We start from the raw sequence: 20,712 nt of genomic DNA on the forward strand, positions 1-20,712 counted from the left end.
GGGATTTGGGACATTTGGGCCTCGGGAGGCGGTGACAAGGGGCTGGGACATGGTGGGAACAGGGAGTTGGGGACACTGGGGACAGGGATGTGGGTATGGAGTGTTTGGGATGCTGTGACAAGGACGGGGGTTTGGGCACAAGGGTTTGGGGACAATCCCCCACTCCTGAGCCAGCAGCTCACAGCAGGAGCTGAACCATTTCCTGCTAAAATTCCTCAATTTCCCATCCATGCCTCCAAACCCCATCCATTCCTGTGAATCCCATCCATTCCCCCAAATCCCATAAATTCCCCCAAATCCCATAAATTCCCCCAATTCCCCCAATTCCCACCCATTCCCCAAATCCCCCCCAACTCCCCCAAATCCCCAGAGCCCGGAGGCAGCAGGACCTGGAGGCGCCTCGGGGTTTTTATTGAGCAGGGGAAGCTCCCGGAGGATCACACAGGGCAGGCACAGCACGGCCCGGCACAGCAGGCAAAAATAAACGGAATTTCTGTTTAATTTAAAAGCTCCAAAGCAATAGAATCTATGATACAATGTACACTGTACACGGGGGGCACACACGGGAAAGGGGGAAAGGAAACAAAAAGGAAGGGAAAAAATAATAAAAAATAAGGACAGGAAAAGGGGGAAAGAAAAAAACAAGGGAGGAAAAAGGGGGGGAAATAAAAAAAAAAAAGAGAAGGAAAAAGGAGGGAAAAGAAAAAATAAGGAACGGAAAGGGGGAAAAAAGAAAAAATAAGGAAGAGAAAATGGAAAAAAAAACGAAGGAAAGAGAGGGAAAATAAAAAATAAGGAAGGAAAAAGGAGGGGAAAGGAAAAAAAGGGAGGGAAAAGGAGAAAATAAAAAAACGGGAAAAGGGGGAAAAATAAAAAATAAAGGAGAAAAAAAGGGGAAAAATACAAACTAAGGAAGGAGGAAGGGGAAAAAATAAGGAAGGAAAAAAGGGGGGGAAAAGGAAAGAAAAAGGGGTGAAAATAAAAAATAAGGAAGGGAAAAGGGGAAAAAAGAAAAAAAAAAGGAAGGAAAAGGGAAAAAAAAGGGATGGAAAAATTGCAACCAAAATTAAAAAAAAAAGGGGGAATTACCAACGTTGCTCGGAAATAAAAACTGGGAGAGAGGAATTGGCCATGAGGGGGGGGAAAAACGGAGTTTTGGGAGAGGAAGGGAGAGGAAGGCAGGGGATTAAATAGATTAAAAAAGCACTCATGATCCACAGGGCGGGGACAGGGGAGTGTAAGGCAACGATCCGATAGAAAACAGGGATTTTCCAAAGGGGATATAGATATTTATAGCTATTTATAGACTTTAAATATAAAGTAGGAATGTGCTCTGGAGCCTCTCCCCTCGGGGCTCCTGCCCCACGCCCTGGGGGGCTCTGGGGGAAACTGGGGGTCCCCATGGGGCTGGGGGGCTCTGGGGGTCCCCATGGGGCTGGGGGGCTCTGGGTGATCCCCTAAACCTCTGGGGTCACAAGGGAGGCTCTGGGTCACAGGGGAGGGTCTGGGGCACCCCGTAAATCTGTGGGGTCACAGGGGGGACCCTGGGGCACCCCCCAAACCCGTGGGGCCCCAGGGACGCCCCCAGCGCCGTTTTCGGGGTGCCCAGCGCGGTCGGGAGGCCGGGGACGTCCCCGAGGTCCCTCCCTGGAGTGCTGTGGGTGGCCCCTGGCTGTGGGGCCGGGCCGTGGGGCGCAGGGGGTGCCCCCACCCTACAGGTTCTTGGTGACCAGGTGGGTTTTGTAGTGCTTGGTCAGGTGGTCGGAGCGCATGAAGCGTTTCTGGCACTGCGCGCACTCGAAGCGTTTGTCACCTGCGGGGACAGGGGAAACGGGGTCACCCCCAGGGACGGCCAGGGGCCTCAGGGGACACCCCAGGATACGGCCCCGTTAGCCCCTGACACCAGAGACCCCCCCAAAATCCCCCAGTGCCCCCCAGAACCCGGGCAGAACCTGCCCAGATCATCCCCGTGCTCCCAACGGGGTGGTGGCACCTGGGGGTCCCCCAGGCCTGTTTGGGGGCTCTGCCCTGGGGATGGAGGAGAGCCTGGGATACCCCAGATGTGTTTGGGGGCTCTGCCCTGGGGATGGGGACACTCCAGGGATGTCCCAGATGTGTTTGGGGGAGCTGCTTTGGGAACGGGGACTCTCCAGGGATACCCCAGCCCTGTTGGGAGGAACGGGGACACCCCAGGGATGTCCCAGCCCTTTTGGGGGCTCTGCTTTGGGAATGGGGACACTCCAGGGATACCCCAGCCCTATTGGGGGTTCTGCTTTGGGAACGGGGACACCCCAGGGATGTCCCAGCCCTGTTGGGGGTTTTGCTTTGAGAACGGGGACACCCCAGGGATTTCCCAGCCCTGTTGGGAGGAACGGGGACACTCCAGGGATTTCCCAGCCCTTTTGGGGGCTCTGCTTTGGGAATGGGGACACTCCAGGGATACCCCAGCCCTTTTGGGGGTTCTGCCCTGGGAACAGGGACACCCCGACACCCCAGGGATACCCCAGCCCTGTTGGGAGGAACGGGGACACCCCAGGGATGTCCCAGCCCTTTTGGGGGTTTTGCCCTGGGAACAGGGACACCCCGACACCCCAGGGATACCCCAGCCCTTTTGGGGGTTTTGCTTTGGGAACGGGGACACCCCAGGGATTTCCCAGCCCTGTTGGGAGGAACGGGGACACCCCAGGGACGTCCCAGCCCTGCCGGGGCTCCGTCCGGCCCCCGGCGCGGTGCAGACCTGTGTGGGTGCGCGCGTGCCGCTGCAGCTCGTCGGAGCGGGTGAAGCGCTTGCCGCAGAACACCCAGTTGCACACGAAGGGCCTCTCGCCCGTGTGCAGCCGCACGTGCGCCCGCAGCAGCGACGTCTTGCGGAACGTGCGCCCGCACTCGGGGATGTGGCAGATGTGCTTCTTCTTCCCACCATCACCCGGCCTGAAGGGATGGGAGAGGAGAGGAGAGGAGAGGAGAGGGAGAGGGAGAGGGAGAGGGAGAGGGAGAGGGAGAGGGAAAGGGAGAGGGAGAGGGAGAGGTGGCGTCAGCACGGCCAGGTGGGACGGGGGGGTAAAACGCTCCGGGTTAGACCCAGGACAGGCAGATCCAAGCAGGATGAGCTGCTCTGGGTTAAAGCCAGGACAGGTGGATCCAAGCGGGATGAACCACTCTGAGTTAGCCCGGGAGAGGCAGATCCAGGGGGATGAACCGCTCTGAGTTAGCCCGGGAGAGGCAGATCCAGAGGGATGAACCTGGAGTTAGCCCAGGAGGGGCAGATCCAGAGATTGAACCACTCTGAGTTAGCCCGGGAGAGGCAGATCCAGAGGGATGAACCTGGAGTTAGCCCAGGAGGGGCAGATCCAGAGATTGAACCGCTCTCAGACAGCCCAGGAGGGGCAGATCCAGGGGGATGAACCTGGAGTTAGCCCAGGAGGGGCAGATCCAGAGATTGAACCACTCTGAGACAGCCCAGGAGGGGCAGATCCAGAGATTGAACCGCTCTGAGACAGCCCAGGAGAGGCAGATCCAGAGATTGAACCGCTCTGAGATAGCCCAGGAGGGGCAGATCCAGAGATTGAACCGCTCTCAGACAGCCCAGGAGAGGCAGACCCAAGCGGGCTGAGCCCTTCCCACTCGCAGCACCCACCGCTTGTCGCCGTCCTTGCAGTTGGGGCAGGTGCAGGCCATCCTCCTCCTCTTCTCGCCGGGCTGGATGTCCCCGGACAGCGCCTGCTCCATCTGCAGCTGGATCTGCGTGGGGCTCAGCCCGCTGATGGTCACGTTGTTGCCGGACACGTTCTGCACCGTCAGCTGCTGCTGGCCTGGGGAAGAGGGGAAAGGGGCAGTCAGGATCCATCTGCGCCCTCCGGACAGGGAACACCCCGAGTTCACCCCCACATGCAGCACGGCCCCCTTTGCCACGTGCCTCTCCTGGTAAGTCCCCTTTTTTCTGAATATACTGTGCGGTTTTTCAAAGTTTTCAAAAAAGTTGTTTTCGACCCTTTTAGGGGGGCGGGGAATAAAAAAAGGGCTCAAAGAGGGAACAAAAAAGAAACTTTGAAAAAACGTGCAATATATTGAGCAAAAAAACGGGACTTACCCCGCAGCCTAAGGGCCGCTCCAGGCTCGGGCGTCCCTGGCAGCCGCGACAGGGGCTGGAAAGAAGAACAGGGGGTCAGCGTCAGCAAGCGGGGCTGGGATGGGGATTGGGGCTGGGGTTGGGGTTGGGGTTGGGGTTGCTGCTCCCAGGGCAGCACCACGAGGAGGAGGAGGAGGAGGAGGAGGAGGAGGGGAAGAACAAGGGGGATTGCAGCAGAGGAGCAGAGCGGGGAGGGAGAGCAGGCAGAGCCGGCGGGGAAGCGCCAAGCGAGGGAAGGCAGCGCCGGGGATGAGCTGAGCCCTGGCTGGGCTGTGCGCAGCAGGTCCTGCCAGTCCCCTCCACGTTAATTGGAACAGCTAATTAAATTCAATCCCCCCCCCACAAAGGCGGTCCTGGGAGGACAGCACAGTGGGAAAGTGGGGTTGGGATTTCTGCTGACGCCTGGCCAGGAGCAGCAGCAGCAGAGCCAGGGCTGGGGCACCAAGCAAGCAGGCAGCAGGGCTGGGCTGATCTCAGGGAGCAGATAAAGCTCCCCACAGGGATAACCCTCCCCGCGGCTCTGGGCAAGGGTTTGGCCCTGCAGCGGGGACAGGGCGGCTGCAGGGACGTGACACTCCTGGCACGGGGAGCAGCGGGGCCCGGCTGGTTTGGGGTCTGGGGAGATCCCTGGAGTGAGGGGTTCACTCTGGAATGATCCCTGGAGTGAGGGGTTCATTCCCTGGAATGATCCCTGGAGTGAGGGGTTCATTCCTGGAATGATCCCTGGAGTGAGGGGTTCACCCTGGAATGATCCCTGGAGTGAGGGGTTCAGGTGATCCCTGGAGTGAGGAGTTCACTCTGGAATAATCCCTGGAGTGAGGGGTTCACTCTGGAATGATCCCTGGAGTGAGGAGTTCATTCCTGGAATGATCCCTGGAGTGAGGGGTTCATTCCCTGGAATGATCCCTGGAGTGAGGGGTTCACTCTTGGAATTCTGATCCCTGAAAAGTGGAGCTGGAAAAACGGAGCTGGGTGTGTGAATGTGCCTCTCCTGGGTTTGGGAGCTTGGGAGAGCTCCTCGTTCCTCTGGAAGCTCAGTGAGCTCCCCACTGTCCCCATGTCCCTCAGGGGATCTGATTTAATCTGATCTGATCTGTTTTAAGGACCTCCCATCCTTGGGGGGCTCACCTGCACCTGCCCCATCCATCCCTATCCATGCCAGCAGTGCCACCCACCTGTTGGTGATGGTGATGGGCACACCCTGCCCCTGCCATGTCCCCATGTCCCCATGTCCCCATGTCCCCATCCATGCCATCAGTGCCACCCACCTGCGCTGCTGGTGATGGTGACGGGCACACCCTGCCCCTGCCATGTCCCCATCCATGCCATCAGTGCCACCCACCTGCGCTGCTGGTGATGGTGATGGGCACACCCTGCCCCTGCCATGTCCCCATGTCCCCATGTCCCCATCCGTGCCATCAGTGCCACCCACCTGCGCTGTTGGTGATGGTGACGGGCACACCCTGCCCCTGCCATGTCCCCATGTCCCCATGTCCCCATCCGTGCCATCAGTGCCACCCACCTGCGCTGTTGGTGATGGTGACGGGCACGCCCTGCACCTGCACGCCGTTGATGTTGATGGTCTGCATGGCCTGTGCAGCTGCTGCCAGCTGTGCCGCGCTCAGGCTCAGGATGCCCCCGGCCGGGGCGATCTTGGGCAGCGGCCGCTCCTTGCGCGGGGCCGGCCTGCGGGCGCTGCCGGGGCCGGTACCGGGGCTGCCGCAGGACGCGCCCGGCGGCGGCGGGATGGACGAGGCCTCCTGCAGCAGCACGGTCTGCAGCTCGCCAGAGGGGGTCTTGAAGTAAACCTGGACGGCAGGAGGGAACACGGCTGGGGTTTGTGGGGACAGGATCCGCCCCTGCAGCTCGGGAATTCTGGAATGGTTTGGGGTGGGGTGGGGGGGGTTTGGAGGCTGTCGTGTTTTAATTTCCTTCTGCTGCAGCTGGGCTTGGACACTTCCAGGGATGGGGGAGTCATAGCTTGTGTGGGAAGTGCAGCCCAGCTCCTCCCCACCCTCACTGGGAGGTGAATCTGCACCTCTGTGGGACCTCTGGAGAAAGGAGAAGGCTCCTGGATTTTGCCCAAGGTGACACAAGGACACCATCCCTCTCCCACCTCCCTTTGTGACTCAGGAACTTCCAGCAGGCTGGCTCATCCCAGCCCCAGCTGTGGCACTGAGGAGCTTTCAGGGACACTGAAAAAGCACCTATGAAAGCAGCTGGAGCTCCTAAATCCCTGCAGAGGGCATGGCTGCACTCCCAACCTCCCCTCAGCAATGCCCAAACCAGACTCCAAGCTGGGAATATCTCCCAAACCCCCCAGCTCCCAAACCCTGGGTGAGGACCAGAGGGGAGCAGCAGGGAGAAGGTCCCAAGGAGGCCGTACCTGTGTGGGGGTGGGCTCGGCCGCCTGGATCTGGAAGTTCTGGGAGGATTTCTGGGGCACGGTGGGCAGTGTGGCCGAGGCCGCCTGCACCACGCGCAGCGCCTGCTGCGGGATCTGCACCACCTGCGGCTCCTGCTTGGGCTGCACCACCTGCACCTGCTGCACCACTGCAGGCTGCCCCGAGCCCGGGCTCTGCACGATCAGCAGGTTGTTGCCAGCCTGGATGATGTTCTCGGCCGTGGTCTCGATCAGCACCGTCTCCACCTGCTCGGCCACGGCCACGGCCGCGGGCTGCCCGGGGGACGGGGCCTTTTTCCGGGGCTTTTTGCCGCCTTTGGAAGGGCTGTCCGTGAGCAGCTGGGGCTGCCCGCCCGCCTCGGGGCTCACCAGGGCCGGGGGCAGGCTCAGGGTGACGTTGGCGCCCCCGGGCAGTTTGACCACGCCGCCCGCTCCCGCCGCTTTCTGCGCCGGGGCCGGCTTGATGGGCACGGGCTTGTGCGAGGAGGAGGAGGAGGAGGAGGAGGGCGTGAGGATGGCCTGGCCGGTGCCTGGGATGATCTGGATCTGGTTAGGCTGCACCTGGATGGTCTGAGCCCCGCTGGGCTGCAGCTGCGGCACCGCCTGGTACTGGATGTTGGAGGAGGACGAGGAGGACGAGGAGGAGGAGGAGGAGGAGGAGCGCGAGGCTTTGCTGAGCACGGCCGCGTTCTGGATGGCGAACACCAGCTGCCCCCCGGGGTAGGAGGTGCCCACCTGGGAGCCCTGGATCTGGAAGAGGTTCCCCTTGGAGGACAGGATGCCGATGCTGCTCTTGGCAGAGCCCAGGGGCAGCGGGGCGGGTTTGATGGGCACCAGCTTGCGAGGGGTGGGCTGGGGGGGCGCCGGCGGCGCCGCGGCCGCCTCCACGGCGGGGGGACCGATCTTGCTGCATGTGGCTGCCAGCAGGGCCAGGGGAGAGGGCTGGGAGTCCTGGGGAGAGAGGGCAGTTAGTGCCCAGCACCCGCAGAACGGCTCATGACACAGCCCTGACCCAGGGAGCTGATTAATTACCCGCGTTAATTAACGAACAACCGAGGCTGGAAAGGATCTTTGGGATGGTCCAGTCCAACCCGGGGACACTTTGCCACCCCAGCATGGCACTGAGGGCCACGTCCAGTCCTTCCTGAAACACCCCCAGGTGACTCCACCACCTTTCCGGGCAGCCCATCCCAATCCCAGTTTTTTCTGCGAAGGAATTCCTGCAGATGTCCAGCACCCACTGCTTTCAGCCATGGTGGCATTTAATATCCCATCCCAGTGTCCCTAAATCCCTTTAAATCCCATCCTTGTGTCCTTAAAACCATCCTAAAGCTTCAAACCATCCTTCAAACCATCCTTAAAGCCATCCTAAAGCTTCAAACCATGCTTAAAGACATCCTAAAGGTTCAAACCATCCTTAAAACCATCCTTAAAGACATCCTAAAGCTTCAAACCATCCTTAAAGACATCCTAAAGGTTCAAACCATCCTTAAAACCATCCCAAAGCTGTGGACATCCTGGAAACTCCCAGAGATTTCCCCTTGGAACATCACAGGCAGCTCAAATCCCAAACCCACCCCGAGATATGGGCTGGGAACATCAGAGATGCTCGGGCAGGAGGAAGAACACTGGGATGAGGACAGGGAATGAGCCCCCAGCAATGCCCCAGGGGCTGTCCTGCCCTCCTGGCTCCCCCAGCAGGGGCTGGGCTCACCTGGGCAGGGCTGGGGTCACCTGGGCAGGGGCTGGGCTCACCTGGACAGGGCTGGGCTCACCTGGGCAGGGCTGGGCTCACTTGGACAGGGCCTGGGCTCACCTGGGCAGGGGCTGGGCTCACCTGGGCAGGGGCTGGGCTCACTCGGACAGGGGCTGGGCTCACTCGGACAGGGCCTGGGCTCACCTGGGCAGGGGCTGGGCTCACCTGGACAGGGCCTGGGCTCACCTGGGCAGGGGCTGGGCTCACCTGGGCAGGGCTGGGCTCACCTGGGCAGGGGCTGGGCTCACCTGGACAGGGCTGGGCTCACCTGGGCAGGGGCTGGGCTCACCTGGACAGGGCTGGGCTCACTCGGACAGGGGCTGGGCTCACCTGGGCAGGGGCTGGGCTCACCTGGACAGGGCTGGGCTCACTCGGACAGGGGCTGGGCTCACCTGAGCAGGGGCTGGGCTCACCTGGGCAGGGGCTGGGCTCACCTGGGCGGCGGCGTTGGCGGGCTGCAGGTACTCGCTGGGGCTGACAGCAGCAGTGGCAGCCATGCTGTGCTGTCCCTCGGGCTGTGGGCACAGAGCAGGGGGGGATCAGCTCCTCGGGGAGCCCAGCCCGGGGTTCTGGCCCCCCCAGGATCTGCCTGGTGCGCCCCAGACCCATCCCACCTCACCCCGGGGGGCTGCCCCCCATGTGCCACCTTCTCCCCTCTCCAGGGTTGGGGCTTTGGTTGGTTCCCAAGGGAAATCCCAGGGAGCACTCCTGGATTTCCCTCGTTCTCCTGAATTCCAGCATAGCCTTGGATTGAAGGAGCAGCCTCCTAAAAGCTGGCAGAGCCCAGCTTCAAAGCAGGTGTGCCCAGAGAGACGAAATCTCCCCAAATCTTCCCATTCCCAGCCTGAAATATTCCTGTTCCTACCCTGAAATATTCCCATTTCTAGCCCCAAGTCTTCCCATTCCCAGCCTGAAATATTCTCGTTTTTCCGGGGATTTTGTGTGGTTGTTCCCTCCCTTCCATCGGAATTTAGGGCAGAGTTGAGGATCAACAGCCCCGACCGCGAATCAGAGCGGGGCTGGGCCGGCCAGGGAGGAGCCAGATCCCGGACAGGGAGATCCCATTTTTCTGGAGAAATCCCATTTTTCTGGAAGAGATCCCATTTTTCTGGGAGAGATCCCATTTTCCCTGGAGAAATCCCATTTTCCCTGGAGAAATCCTATTTTCCCAGAACAATAAATGGGGATATTAATGCAGGGAAGCCTGGCGTGATCCCTCCGTGTGTTTCCCACTCGTGGTGAAGCAGAGGCCCCTAAATTTGGGAGCCATCCCGAATCCCATCAGGGGAATGAATCCCAAGGAAAGGAATCCCATAAGGAAAAACAGCCCAAGTCCCATTGGGGAAATGAACCTCATGAGAGAAATTTGGGAATCATCCTGAATCCCACCAGGGAAATTTGGGAACCATCCCGAATCCCATCAGGGGAATGAATCCCATAAGGAAATTCGGCGACCTCCCCGAGCATCCCCCGGACTCCCGAGCATCCCGGGGACCCCTGAGCATCCCCAGGACCCCCGAGCATCCCCGGGGCTCCCCGAGCATCCCGGGATCCCCGAACCGGCCCCGCCGCCCCCGTGCCGGGATGAGGCCGCGACCCCCGAGGGTCCCCCCGGAGCCCCCCCCGGGCTCTCCCCGGTCCCCCCGGGCCGCCCCCGCCGCTCCGGGCGGTCCCGGGGGAGGCGGGTCCCAAAGGCCGGGCCCGCCCCCGACCGGGCCCCGCTGCCGGAAGCGCCGCCCGCCCGCCGGGCGCAGGGGGAGGGCGGCTCGGGGCGGCCGCGGGTCCCTCCCCGCCCCGGCGGCCTCGCAGCGGCCGCGGCCCGGCCCCGCTCCCCCCGCACTGACCGGCCGGGGGCGGCGGCGGCTCCGACCCGCTCACGGCGCCATCTTCCTCCGCCGGGCACCGCCCTGCTGCGCCCGCCCACAGAGGGGGTTTGGGCCAATCGCCGCCCGGCTGCTTTGCGATCTGGCCAATGGGCGGTGAGATGGTGGAGAGACGGCCAATCCGAGGAGGGGAAACGGTTGATGGGCAGCTGCGCCGAGCAGTAAAGCGCGTGATGGAGGGATGGCTCCGCCAATGGGCGCGGAGCTCTGAGGTGACGGACGGCAGCGGAGAGCCAATAGCAGGGAATATCTCTGATTGACAGCATCGACAGCCAATGGACGCAAGCCCAGCCTGTGGCTATCGTGTTTGATTGACAGGCCTTCAAGGGGGCGGAGTTACTCTTGGGCGTGATCCGCACAAAACACGCCTTATGATTGGTCACAATAATTTGATTGACAGATTAATGAATTAATGGAAGTCGCGAGGCGCCGGAGCTGCGCTTGCGATTGGCGGAGGGGGCAGCTGAAGCCGGATGACGTCACGGGGTCCCCCGGCGGGTGGGGAGTCCCGGGGATCCCCCTCGCCCCCCCCCTCCCCAATCAAAGGTGGCGCGGAGGGGTTCCGGGGGGTCCCAGTGAGGGGGGTCCGGGGGGTCCCAGTGAGGGGGGTCCGGGGGTCCCGGGATTGGGGATCCGGGGGGTCCCGGGGCGGGCACGGAGGGGATCCGGGGGGTCCCAGGGAGGGGATCGGGGGGTTCCGGGGCGATGGCGCCCCCGAGGGTCCCCAACTCCCGCGGGGAGGAGGCACAGCGGGGTTCGGGGGGTCCCTGCGGAACCTGGGGTGGGATGTGGGTCCCCAAACCCTGACAACAATCGGGGTGCGAGGGGCGAGGGGGGATTCAGTGTCCCGGAGGGGATGGGGGTTCCCTGAGAGGATGGGGGTCCCCATTCCCATGACAGAATTTGGGGGTTCAGGGTGCTTGTAGTGTTTTGGGGTGTTCAAGGCGCTAGAAGGGATGGAGGTCCCCAGTCCCCTTCTAAATTTTGTGGGCTCGGGGCTCTTGGAGAGCTTTGGGGTCTTCAGGCTGCCAGAAGGGCCAGGGATCCCAAATCCCCTTGCCGATTTCGGAGTCCCCAAAGAGACGCGGATCCCCAATCCCCTCGCAGATTTCGGGGTTCCCAAAAGCGATGGGTATCCCCAGCCCCTCCCAAAACCTGGGCTGTGCTCAATGTCCCGCATCCCCTTTTGGGGGGTCCCTCACCCTCCCGGGGTCCCCTCGGCGGTGCCGCCCGGGGGTGCCGGGGGTGCCCAGCTGGCTCCAGCCCCCACGGGCCCGGCAGCTCCCACTGGAGCCAAATAATTGCCCGGTGCTTTGTTGTGCCGTGTCTGTGGCCGCGGGGCCTCCATTTGTGGGAAGCAGCCGCGGCCAGCGCCTCCCCGCCCTCACCCCCGCCCTCCCCGCTCCGCTTACTCACCCGACCCCCGGCCCGCGCCCCAAAACCCTCCCCGGCTCCCCCCGGCCCGCCTCAGTCCCGCGCTGGGGGCTCGCGGGGTTGGGGACACTCGGGGACACCCCCGGGGGCAGCGCGGGGGCTGGGCTGGGTCTCTGCTGGGGAAAGGTGTCCCTGTCCCCATCCCTGTCCCGTGCCCCTGTCCCCATCCCTGTCCCTGTCCCCATCCCTGTCCCCGTGCCCCTGTCCCCATCCCTGTCTCTGTCCCGTGCCCCTGTCCCCATCCCTGTCCCTGTCCCCATCCCTGTCCCCATTCCTGTCCCTGTCCCCATTCTTGTCCCCATCCTTGTCCTCATCCCTGTCCCCCCGTGCCCCTGTCCCCGTCCCTGTCCCTGTCCCCGCTGTCCCCTGTCCCCAATTCAGCCCAGTGTCCCCTGTCCCCATCCCTGTCCCTGTCCCCGCTGTCCCCTGTCCCTGTCCCGCTCTCCCGCCCGTTCCGGGCCGGTTTCCCCGGGCCGTGACTGACAGCGGGGCCGCTGGGGCGCAGATACGGCAGCGAGATTAGCACGGGACTAATTAAAACTCCAATTAAAACTCGCGTTTAAGGCTGCACCGAGCCCCAGCCCCGGCGCGGAGCCCGAGTCCCGACAGCGATCGCTGAGGAAACGCCGCCCGCGGGCACGCGCTGCGGGCAGGGCAACCCCGTCGCGATAATCGCGATAGAGATCTCTGCCGGGATGGCAGGCCGCCCTGGCCTCGGGCAGCGGGGGGCAGCGCCGTGCCAGCCGTGCCAGGTGTGCCAGCTGTGCCCCGGGCACCGGCCGTGGCACTGCTGGAGGACAGCGAGGGGGGACACGGGGGTGTCCTGGCGGGTATTGGGACACCCCCGTGGGGCCGTGACGCCCCCGTGGGGACCGTGACAGTCCCATGGTGGCTGTGACACCCCCGTGGGGACCGTGGCACCCCCGTGGGGACTGTGACACCCCCATGGTGGCTGTGACACCCCCGTGGGGACCGTGACACCCCCCCAGGACTGTGCCCGCTCCCCAGGGCCGTGCCCCCCCAGTGCCACCCCCGTCCCCCCCTCACCTGGCCCTGTCCCCATGCGCCACCTGCAGCAGCCCCGGGTCCCCCCCGGGCTCGGCAGCTCCAACGTCACCCCCGCGTCCCCCCCCGGGCCCGTCTGGGCGTGGGGCCCCCCCGGACCCGCGGGGAGGATCCGGCGGCTCCGCCCGGGCCCGTCTGGGCCCCGCGGGCGCCCCCGGGCTGTCCCCAGAGGGACGGGGCGGCCCAGACGGCGCAGCCCCGCGGCAGAGCCCCCCCGGCACCCCGAGCGGGGAGCGGCACCGGCCAAGGGGGGGCACGCAGGGGCGGGGACAGGGAGGAGCTCCGAGACACGGTGGGACACCCCCGGGACACCCCCGGAACCCCCCAGTGCCACCCCCAGCCCTGTCCCCCTCCCTGTCACCCACCGAGGGCCGTGTCCCTCCCCTGCCGGGCTCTGGGGACACCCCGAGGTCGCGCTGCAGTTTTGGGGAGCCCCGACCCCCCCTGTCCCCCCTCTGCCCCCCCCCCCCCGCTGCCTGATCACTCGGAGGGATTGGCGGCATTTGCCTCTTGCCTTATAATTTATGCAAATGAGCTGTAATTAGCAGTAATTTCAAGGCACTGCTCGGGGTTTCAGACACTCGGATCCCCCCTGTGATTCCCTGCCCTGGGTGGTCCCAGCTCTGCCGGGGGGGGCTCCGGGAGCCCCCAGACCCCAAATCCTGGTGCCCCCCGTGCCCCCCGTGCCCCCCGTGCCCCCAGTGCGGTGCCGCAGCCTCCTCCTGCTCCCAGACCCCTCCCAGCAGGGTCCCAGCCCAGGATCTGTTTTGGGGTGGGTCTGGAGGGTCCCGGGAGGTTTGGGGTGTGGTGCTGGTGGGATGAGGTGGTCCTGAGGTGGTCCTGGCCCTCCCAGACCCCCATCCCTGTCCCCTCGTGTCCCCCACGTCCTCCCACCCTGCAGCCCCTTCCTGGAGCGGGAATGGCCGGGATGGGAGAGCCTGGGATCATCCTGCACTGGGGGCACTGGGAGCACTGGGAGCACTGGGAGCACTGGGAGCAGCCCCTGGGGCGAAGGGACGGGGACAGGCCATGTGTGCGGGGTGGCTGAGGGGCAGCTGGGGACCAGGAGGCACCGTCCGTGTTCCCTGTGGTGGCACAGCAGGGATGGGGACTGGGATTGGGATGGGAATGGGAATGGGAACTGGGATTGGGATGGGAATGGGGATGGGATGGGAATGGGGATGGGAATTGGGGTGGCTGGAGCTGCCCATGCCAAGTCTGCCCCCCAGAGCTGTTGGAGGCCACGATCCGGCCCCCAGGGCCAGCCAGGGAGCCCAAGGCGCCACCCCAACCCCAAGAGCACTCGGGGGTCCCCAGGCTGGAGCAGCCGCGGGAACAGCCCTGGATCCTCCTGGGGAGGCAGAGGAGAGCGAGCGCAGTGGGACCCTGGGGTTGGGGTGTGCCCAAATCCCCCCAGATGTGCCCTACAGAGCCCCGTGCGTGTGTTCAGCCCCATTTCTGCACAGCCAGAAACCCCAAAGGGGCCATCCTGGAGTCCCCATCCCAGTGTCCCCAGCCCAGTGTCCCCCATCCCTGTGTCCCCATCCCAATGTCTCCATTCCCATCCCATGTCCCCACCCCGTGTCCCCATCCCGGTGTCCCCATCCCCATCCCGTGTCCCCATCCCAATGTCCCCATCCCCATCCCGGTGCCCCCGTCCCGGTGCCCCGATCCCCTCCGCTGGTGCCGCTCTCAGCCCACCGGGCAGCCGCGTTTGGTTGGCGGCGGCGGCGGGCCCGTCCGTGCCGGGATGATGAAAACCCAGCCGAGTTTTCCCCGCGGCCAGGGCGGAGCTCGCTGCTCCCTCGGCCGGGCCGGGCGCTCGCCGGGAGCTGCGGGCTCCCACGCGCCGGCCGCGATCGCGGCGCTGCCAGCCCCGGCCCGGCTCCGCGGGGCCCCCGCCGCCTTCGCCCGTGGGATCTGGGGAGCCGGGGACTCCCCCCGTGCCCACCGGGGTCCCCGGGGGCTGCGGGGGCCGCCGGGCGGGCGCAGCGGTTGGAAATGGGGACAGGACGCGCCGGTGATTAAGTGGCTCCAGCGGCCGCGGTGTTGTCACCCGGCGGCTCGCGGGGTTTGTCCCTCCCGGCAGCCTCGGGGGGGACACGGCAGACACGGGGGTTGGACACCCCCGCCCGAGCGGGGACAGGCTCCGCCAGCGCCTCCCGGGTGCTTCTGGGTCGCCCCAAATCCATCGGGGTCACGCTGGGTCCTGTGTCCCACTCCCTCCTGCCAGCTGTGACCCCAAAATTGTCCCCTGTGTATTCCCCCCCGTCCCACTGGTGCCACGGGCAGAACCGAGGGGCAGTGGGGGGCACTGAGCCCCCCACGGGGACAGGTGACATCCCTGCGGGCAGGAGCAGGTGCCCGCCCCTGTGCGGGCACACAGAGCGGGGGTGGCAGGCGGGGGGCGGCCACCCCCGTGTGTCACCAGCAGGCGAGGGGGGGCCTGGAGGGGCGTGGGGACAGAAGGGGCGCCCGGGGGTCCCCGGGGGTGGCAGGAGGAGGCGGCCAGGGCCGCGGGAGGGAGGCGGTTGTTGCTTTCTTCTTTAATTACCCCCCTGTTTGCGGTGTCTGCTGCGAACTTCCCGTCCCCTCCCTCCGCTTTCATCCGCCGGATCCTGAGACCGGAGCCGGCTCCTGTCAAGCGCCGGGGCTGCGGCTCTGCCTCCAAGGGTTAAAATCACCGGGCCGGGGGTGGAGCTGGGCGGGGGGGCGGAGGGAAGAGCCGGCGGCCGGGCTGGGACCCGGCCATTCCTGCTCGCCCGGCCCAGTGGGTGCCCCGTCCCTGGGGAGCCGCGCGGGTCCCTCGGGGTCCCCTCGGGAAGCAGCGCCCGCGCCCATGAGGACGGAGCCGCCGGGACCGAGCCGCCGCTAGAGCCGTACGTACCCCCGGTGCCGCGGGGACCCTCGCGATGGTCCCGGGGACCCTCGGGGTGGTCCCGGGGACGCGGCCGCCCTGACCCACGGCGGGGACGCTGCCGCTCCGGCCCCGCCGAGTCCCCGCTGGCCCCCGAGCGCGGCGCTCCCGGCCCCGCCGCCTCCCGGGACCCCGCGCTGCGTCCCCTCCCTCCGATCTCCGGCGCGACCCCCGCCCCTCGCGGCCGCGGCTCTTCCCGGGGCTCCGAGACCCTCGCGCGGTGCCGAGTCCTGCGGGGGCTGCACAGGCTGGACCCCCCCGCCGCCACCGGTGCGGCCGCGCTCCCCTCCCAAACCCCCCGGGAGCTCCGCCGCGGCTCGGGGGGGACGGTCCCGATCCCACCGCGCCCCCCGGCACCCGGGCATCCCCCGGGACCCGCGGCATCGCCCCCAGAGCCGCGGCATCCCCCGAGCCCGGCCCCGCCGCCGCCCCCGTGCCCCCGTCGGGGCTGCCGGTGCTGGGGGCAGCGGCGCCCGCCCGGCCCCGCCGCGGGGCGAGGCACCGGCGGAGCCGGGAGACGGGGCCGGGCCGCCTGTGCCCAGCCCGGGCCGTGACTCACGGGACGCTTCAGCCGCCGCTGCCTCAGTTTCCCTGCGGTGAAATGGCCAACGCGTCGCTGAGCCCCGCCAGGGAGGGAGGGAGGACGCTGGGGGCCCCTGGGGATTTTTGTCATCATTCCCGGATGGAAAAATGTCCTGGGAGGCTCCGTGCCCGGCCGGGACAGGCCCGTGCAGGGGGGTGCTCCCAGCGCTCCCCCATCCCGGTCGCGGCCCTTTCCCGCCTTTGGGGGCTGCGATGGGCTCTGGTGCCGCTGGTCACGGTGGGGTCGGTGGGACCCCCGAGCCGGGGGGGATCGCTGGGATTGGGGTGTCCCAGGAGAGCCCCGTTCTGGATCCGGCGGGGTTGGAGCGGCCCCGGAGCGCCCGGAGGGTCCCTCCCGTCCCGCGGGGGTTTGGGGGGCTGCGGGATGTCCCTCAGCCCTGGGGGTCCCATCCGTGCCAGCACCCGAAAGGCCGTGAGGGGCCCGCACTTCGTGGCTTTGACCCCAATTCGGAGCTCGTGGGGATCAGGGTCGGGGGTCTCAGGACCCCCTGAGGCGGCGATGGAGCCGGCAGTGCCAGCCCCCCCCGAGCCCACCCGTGCCCCCGGGAGGCAGGGACAGTCCCCAGGGCTGGGGTGGGCAGAGCCGAGCCCCCACGGGGCAGCAGGACCCCCAAACCTGCTCAGCTGCCACCCCGGGGGGCTCATCCTGCCCCCAGCCTGGGGGCCGAGCCCCACCTGTGTCGGCAGTACAGGAACGGGCGGGTCCCGTCGGGGGGATTTTGGGACCCCCCCAAACTCCCACCCCGGTCTTTGGGGTCCCCCTGCCTGCCCGGGTGACGCCTGGCAGGGGAAAACGGGGTCCCCACGCGGCTGAGGGGTCTCCAGCACTGTGGGGACCCCGGAATCACAGCGTGGGCATTGGGGGGCACGGGGGGCCGTTCGGGGGATCCCCCACCCCAAATCTTCCAGCACCCCCCAAGCAGGGACATTTGTCCCTGTCCCCGAGGGTCTGTCCCTCTCCCTCAGGGTCTGTCGCTGTCCCTGAGGGTCTGTCCCTGTCCCTCAGGGTCTGTCCCTGTTCCTCAGGGTCTGTCCCTGTCCCCAGTGGTCCGACTCTGTCCCCGAGGGTCTGTCCCTGTCCCTCAGGGTCTGTCCCCGAGGGTTTGTCCCTGTCCCTGAGGGTCCGACTCTGTCCCCAATGGTCCGACTCTGTCCCCGAGGGTCCGTCCCTGCCCCCGAGGGTCTGTCCCTGTCCCTCAGGGTCTGTCCCTGTCCCTGAGGGTCTGTCCCCGTCTCCGAGGGTCTGTCCCTGTCCCTGATGGTCCGTCCCTGTCCCCGAGGGTCTGTCCCTGTCCCTCAGGGTCTGTCCCTGTCCCCGAGGGTCTGTCCCTGTCCCCGAGGGTCTGTCCCTGTCCCTCAGGGTCTGTCCCTGTCCCCGAGGGTCTGTCCCTGTCCCCGAGTGTCTGTCCCTGTCCCTCAGGGTCTGTCCCCGTCTCCGAGGGTCTGTCCCTGTCCCCCGCGGGCCCTGGGGGTGGCCGGGCCCGGGGGATGGTGACGAGAGCGGCCGGTGGGAGTGGGGGGGTCCCGGCCGCCCCTCACGGCGGCGCCGCTGGGAAGCCGGGGGGCGGGAGCCGGTGCCGGGGGGCGGGAGCCGGTGCCGGGGGGCGGGAGCCGGTGCCGGCAGGTGGATTTCGACACCGGGGTGGGGCCCGTCCCCGGCCCCGTGGGGTTTGCGCAGCTCCCGCTGAGTCACGGCCGCCCTGCTGGAGGCTGCGGCTGCCCGGGGGTCTGGGGGCGCCGCCGCTGCCCCGGGGGTGCCCCGGGGGTGCGGGCGAAGCCGTCCCGGGCCTGGCTTCAAAGCGCTGCCGGGGGCTCGGCCCGGGGCTCCGCTGCCTCCTCCCGCTGCCGGCCGGCCCGGGGGGGCAGCCCCCCAAAAGCAGCCCCAGGGCTCCCAGCTGGGCCTGGCCTGGGGGCGGCAGCGGCGGGGGGCGAGGCTTTCCCAGCCCGCCTGGGACGCGGCAGAGACAGGTTGGCCTCGCGTGTCCCCGCCGTGGGTTTGGGGATGCCACCTCCGTCCCCTTGGCAGTGTTGGGGGACACAGTCGGGGAGGTGCCCGAGCAGACGTTGGAGGCTTCCTCGGATTTTGGAATTAGGCACCGACCCCTCCGGGCTGCAGACGTGACCGAGCGGCACCAGGGGCTGGCACAGGGGGCGGGGACGGGTGTGAGGGGTGCCCCCCCCCGGCTGGTGCCACCATCCCGGTGTCACAGCGGTGTCGCAGAGCAGCGCAACCCCCTCGGTGGGGGCTCAGCTACTCCCAGGCCGCGGCTGCCGGTGCCGGTGCCGGTTCCGGTGCGCGCGGGGTCGGGGGGCGCGGAGCTGCGCCCCCTCCTCCTCTCACAGCTCCTCTCCCCCCTCCCCGCCCGCCCCGCTTGGCCCCGCAGGTCCGTGCGCGCCGCCCCGCGATGCTGACGGCGGTCTGCGGCTCCCTGGGATCGCAGCCCTCGGACGCGCCCCGCGCCTCCCCGACCCACCTGGACCTGCAGCCGCTGCAGCCCTTCCAGCCGCACGGCCCCGCCGCGCCGGGCGCCCCCGACTTCGCCTCGCCGCTGCCGCCGCCCGAGCTGCCGCTGCCGGGGCCCGAGGACGCCGCGTTCGCCGCCGCCGCCGCCGCCTACGAGCCCCATGGCCCCCCGAGGTTAGAGCTGCCCCCCGACGGCCCCGCCGCGCCCGGAGCCTACGCCAAGCTGCTGCCGGCCGCCCCGGACATGGCGCATCCCTACGAGCCCTGGTTTCGGCCCCCGCACCCCGGAGCCCCCGGCGAGGAGGGCGGAGGCGTCAACTGGTGGGAGCTGCACGCCGGGGCCAGCTGGATGGAGCTGCCGCCGGGGCAGGGCGCGGGGCTGCCGGTGCCCGCGCACCCCGGGCTGCCCGCGGGGCTGGGCGGGTACGGCGGGGCCGAGCACCAGCTCTGCGCGCCCCCCGCCCACCTGCTGCCCCCGCCCGCGCAGCACCTGCTGGCGGCCGAGGGGGTGAAGGCGCTGGAGGGGCCCCCGGAGCCGCGGGGCGCGGAGGGCGAGGGCGGGGGGCGGCCCAAGGGGGCCCGGCGGGCCGTGCCCCGGGGCGGGGGGCAGGCGGCGTGCCGCTGCCCCAACTGCCAGGAGGCCGAGCGGGGCGGCCCCTGCCCCGAGGGGGCCAAGCGCAAGCACCTGCACAACTGCCACATCCCGGGCTGCGGCAAGGCCTACGCCAAGACCTCGCACCTGAAAGCCCACCTGCGCTGGCACAGCGGCGACCGGCCCTTCGTGTGCAACTGGCTCTTCTGCGGCAAGCGCTTCACCCGCTCCGACGAGCTGCAGCGGCACCTCCAGACCCACACGGGCGCCAAGAAATTCTCCTGCCCCGTCTGCGGCCGCGTCTTCATGCGCAGCGACCACCTGGGCAAGCACATGAAGACGCACGACGGGGGCAAGGACGGGCCCGAGCCCGAGGGCAAAGGCGCCGGGGACGCGGCGGCCGCCAAGGGAGGCAAGAGGGAGCCGGAGGGGGGCACGGCCGCCCCCACAAACTGAGCCGCTGAGCCCCGAGCGGGGGCGGGGGCCGGGGGCAGCCCTCGGGGCCGGTCTCCGGAGGGGCTCGGGCCGGGGGGCGGCGCAGGGCTGGCTCCTTGTGCCGGGAGCGGCGGCGAGCCCGGGGACGGCGCTGGTGGCGCGGCCCCGGCCCCGGCGCGGCGTTGGGGAGCGCCGCAGCCGGAGCTGCCCCGCGGCGGTTTCACTTGTGCCGCTGCCGCTCTCCCGCCCCGCTTCTCCCTCCCTCCCCCCCGCACTCATCCTCCCCCGGCTTCCCAAATCTTTTTTTTTCGGGAGGCTGCTGGCAGGCGGCGGGGCTGTTTGGGAGGAACATCAATGGCAGCCGAAGGAGCGGGAGCTGCCCGGGCACGTCCAGCCCAAAGGGGAGGAAGGAGAAGGAGAAAGGGAGAGAGGAGGGTAGAGGAGGAACCCGGGAGCCTCCGCTCGGGGTGGGGGCGGCCGCAGCCCCCCGGGCCCTCCCCACGGTCCCCTCCGAGCTGCGGCACCCCGGGCTCAGCCGCCCCCGTGCCTGCCCCGCTCTCCCGTCGCTCACGAGGCGTTGGCGCAGCCACCCACGGGCGACACGCGGGGGTCGGCGACATCCCCCGGCCCCAGCTGGGGCGGCTGAGCCGGCGGGGGTCCCCCGCCCTTGCAGCCCCGCTTTGGCTGTGGGGCTCGAGGATGCGAAACCCATTTTTGGCCCGAATCGTGGCTCAAATGGAGAAAAAGGGAAACCAAAAAAAAGAAAGAGAATTCCTGCGCGAGTGTGAGCCGTGGGGAGCTCGGGGGGCCGCGGGGGCCGCGGCGGGCGGTGGCCCGAGCGCACACCTGCAGCTTTCCCACACCCACCGCCGCGGGAAGCACCGGGGCGGCCGCGGGCCCGGGAGAGCCGGGGCGGCCGCATTCCTCCGGCCTGGCACGGCCGCGCTGCCCGCCCGCGACCCCCGCCCCTCCCTGCGGGCACCCCCGCCCCGGGCCGGCTGCCCGCGCCCCCTGCCCCTCCCGGGGAGCG

The 20,712-nt window shown here is 67.4% G+C and overlaps 2 protein-coding genes across 4 annotated transcripts; one reads left to right on the forward strand and one right to left on the reverse strand.

The window, feature by feature from the left end:
• Positions 1–387: 387 nt before the first annotated feature.
• SP2 (Sp2 transcription factor) lies at positions 388–10,184 on the reverse strand. Of its 3 annotated transcripts, none has more exons than XM_036398694.2 (7): positions 10,134–10,184; positions 8,703–8,804; positions 6,516–7,484; positions 5,652–5,937; positions 3,638–3,812; positions 2,738–2,931; positions 388–1,813 (listed from the first exon to the last, which is right to left on the reverse strand). In XM_036398694.2, the coding sequence occupies exons 2-7, from the start codon at positions 8,784–8,786 to the stop codon at positions 1,713–1,715; spliced, it is 1,809 nt and encodes a 602-aa protein (XP_036254587.1). In that variant the 5' UTR covers positions 8,787–8,804; positions 10,134–10,184; the 3' UTR covers positions 388–1,712. The 3 variants fall into 3 exon arrangements, with proteins under 3 accessions (XP_036254587.1, XP_036254591.1, XP_036254588.1); XM_036398698.2 differs by having other exon boundaries at positions 482–1,813; positions 8,724–8,804; XM_036398695.2 differs by lacking the exon at positions 10,134–10,184 and having other exon boundaries at positions 482–1,813; positions 8,703–9,733.
• An 8,391-nt stretch (positions 10,185–18,575) lies between these two features.
• SP6 (Sp6 transcription factor) lies at positions 18,576–19,703 on the forward strand. The gene has a single exon (XM_036398705.2). It carries the CDS (start codon positions 18,597–18,599, stop codon positions 19,701–19,703), a length of 1,107 nt encoding a protein of 368 aa, XP_036254598.1. The 5' UTR covers positions 18,576–18,596.
• The last annotated feature ends 1,009 nt before the right edge of the window (positions 19,704–20,712 follow it).

Source organism: Molothrus ater, chromosome 27 (genome assembly GCF_012460135.2).
Source record: "Molothrus ater isolate BHLD 08-10-18 breed brown headed cowbird chromosome 27, BPBGC_Mater_1.1, whole genome shotgun sequence".
Lineage (NCBI taxonomy): Eukaryota > Metazoa > Chordata > Aves > Passeriformes > Icteridae > Molothrus > Molothrus ater.

What these genes read in the sequence shown, in the direction of transcription:
- SP2 (XM_036398694.2), bottom strand. Translation starts at nt 8,786, where the DNA reads ATGGCTGCCACTGCTGCTGTCAGCCCCAGCGAGTACCTGCAGCCCGCC. An exon ending in CCGAGCCCACCCCCACACAG is followed by an intron (nt 5,938 to 6,515) that starts GTACGGCCTCCT and finishes CCTGCCGTCCAG; the next exon opens with GTTTACTTCAAGACCCCCTC. An exon ending in TGCAAGGACGGCGACAAGCG is followed by an intron (nt 2,932 to 3,637) that starts GTGGGTGCTGCG and finishes CCATCCCTTCAG; the next exon opens with GCCGGGTGATGGTGGGAAGA.
- SP6 (XM_036398705.2), top strand. Translation starts at nt 18,597, where the DNA reads ATGCTGACGGCGGTCTGCGGCTCCCTGGGATCGCAGCCCTCGGACGCG.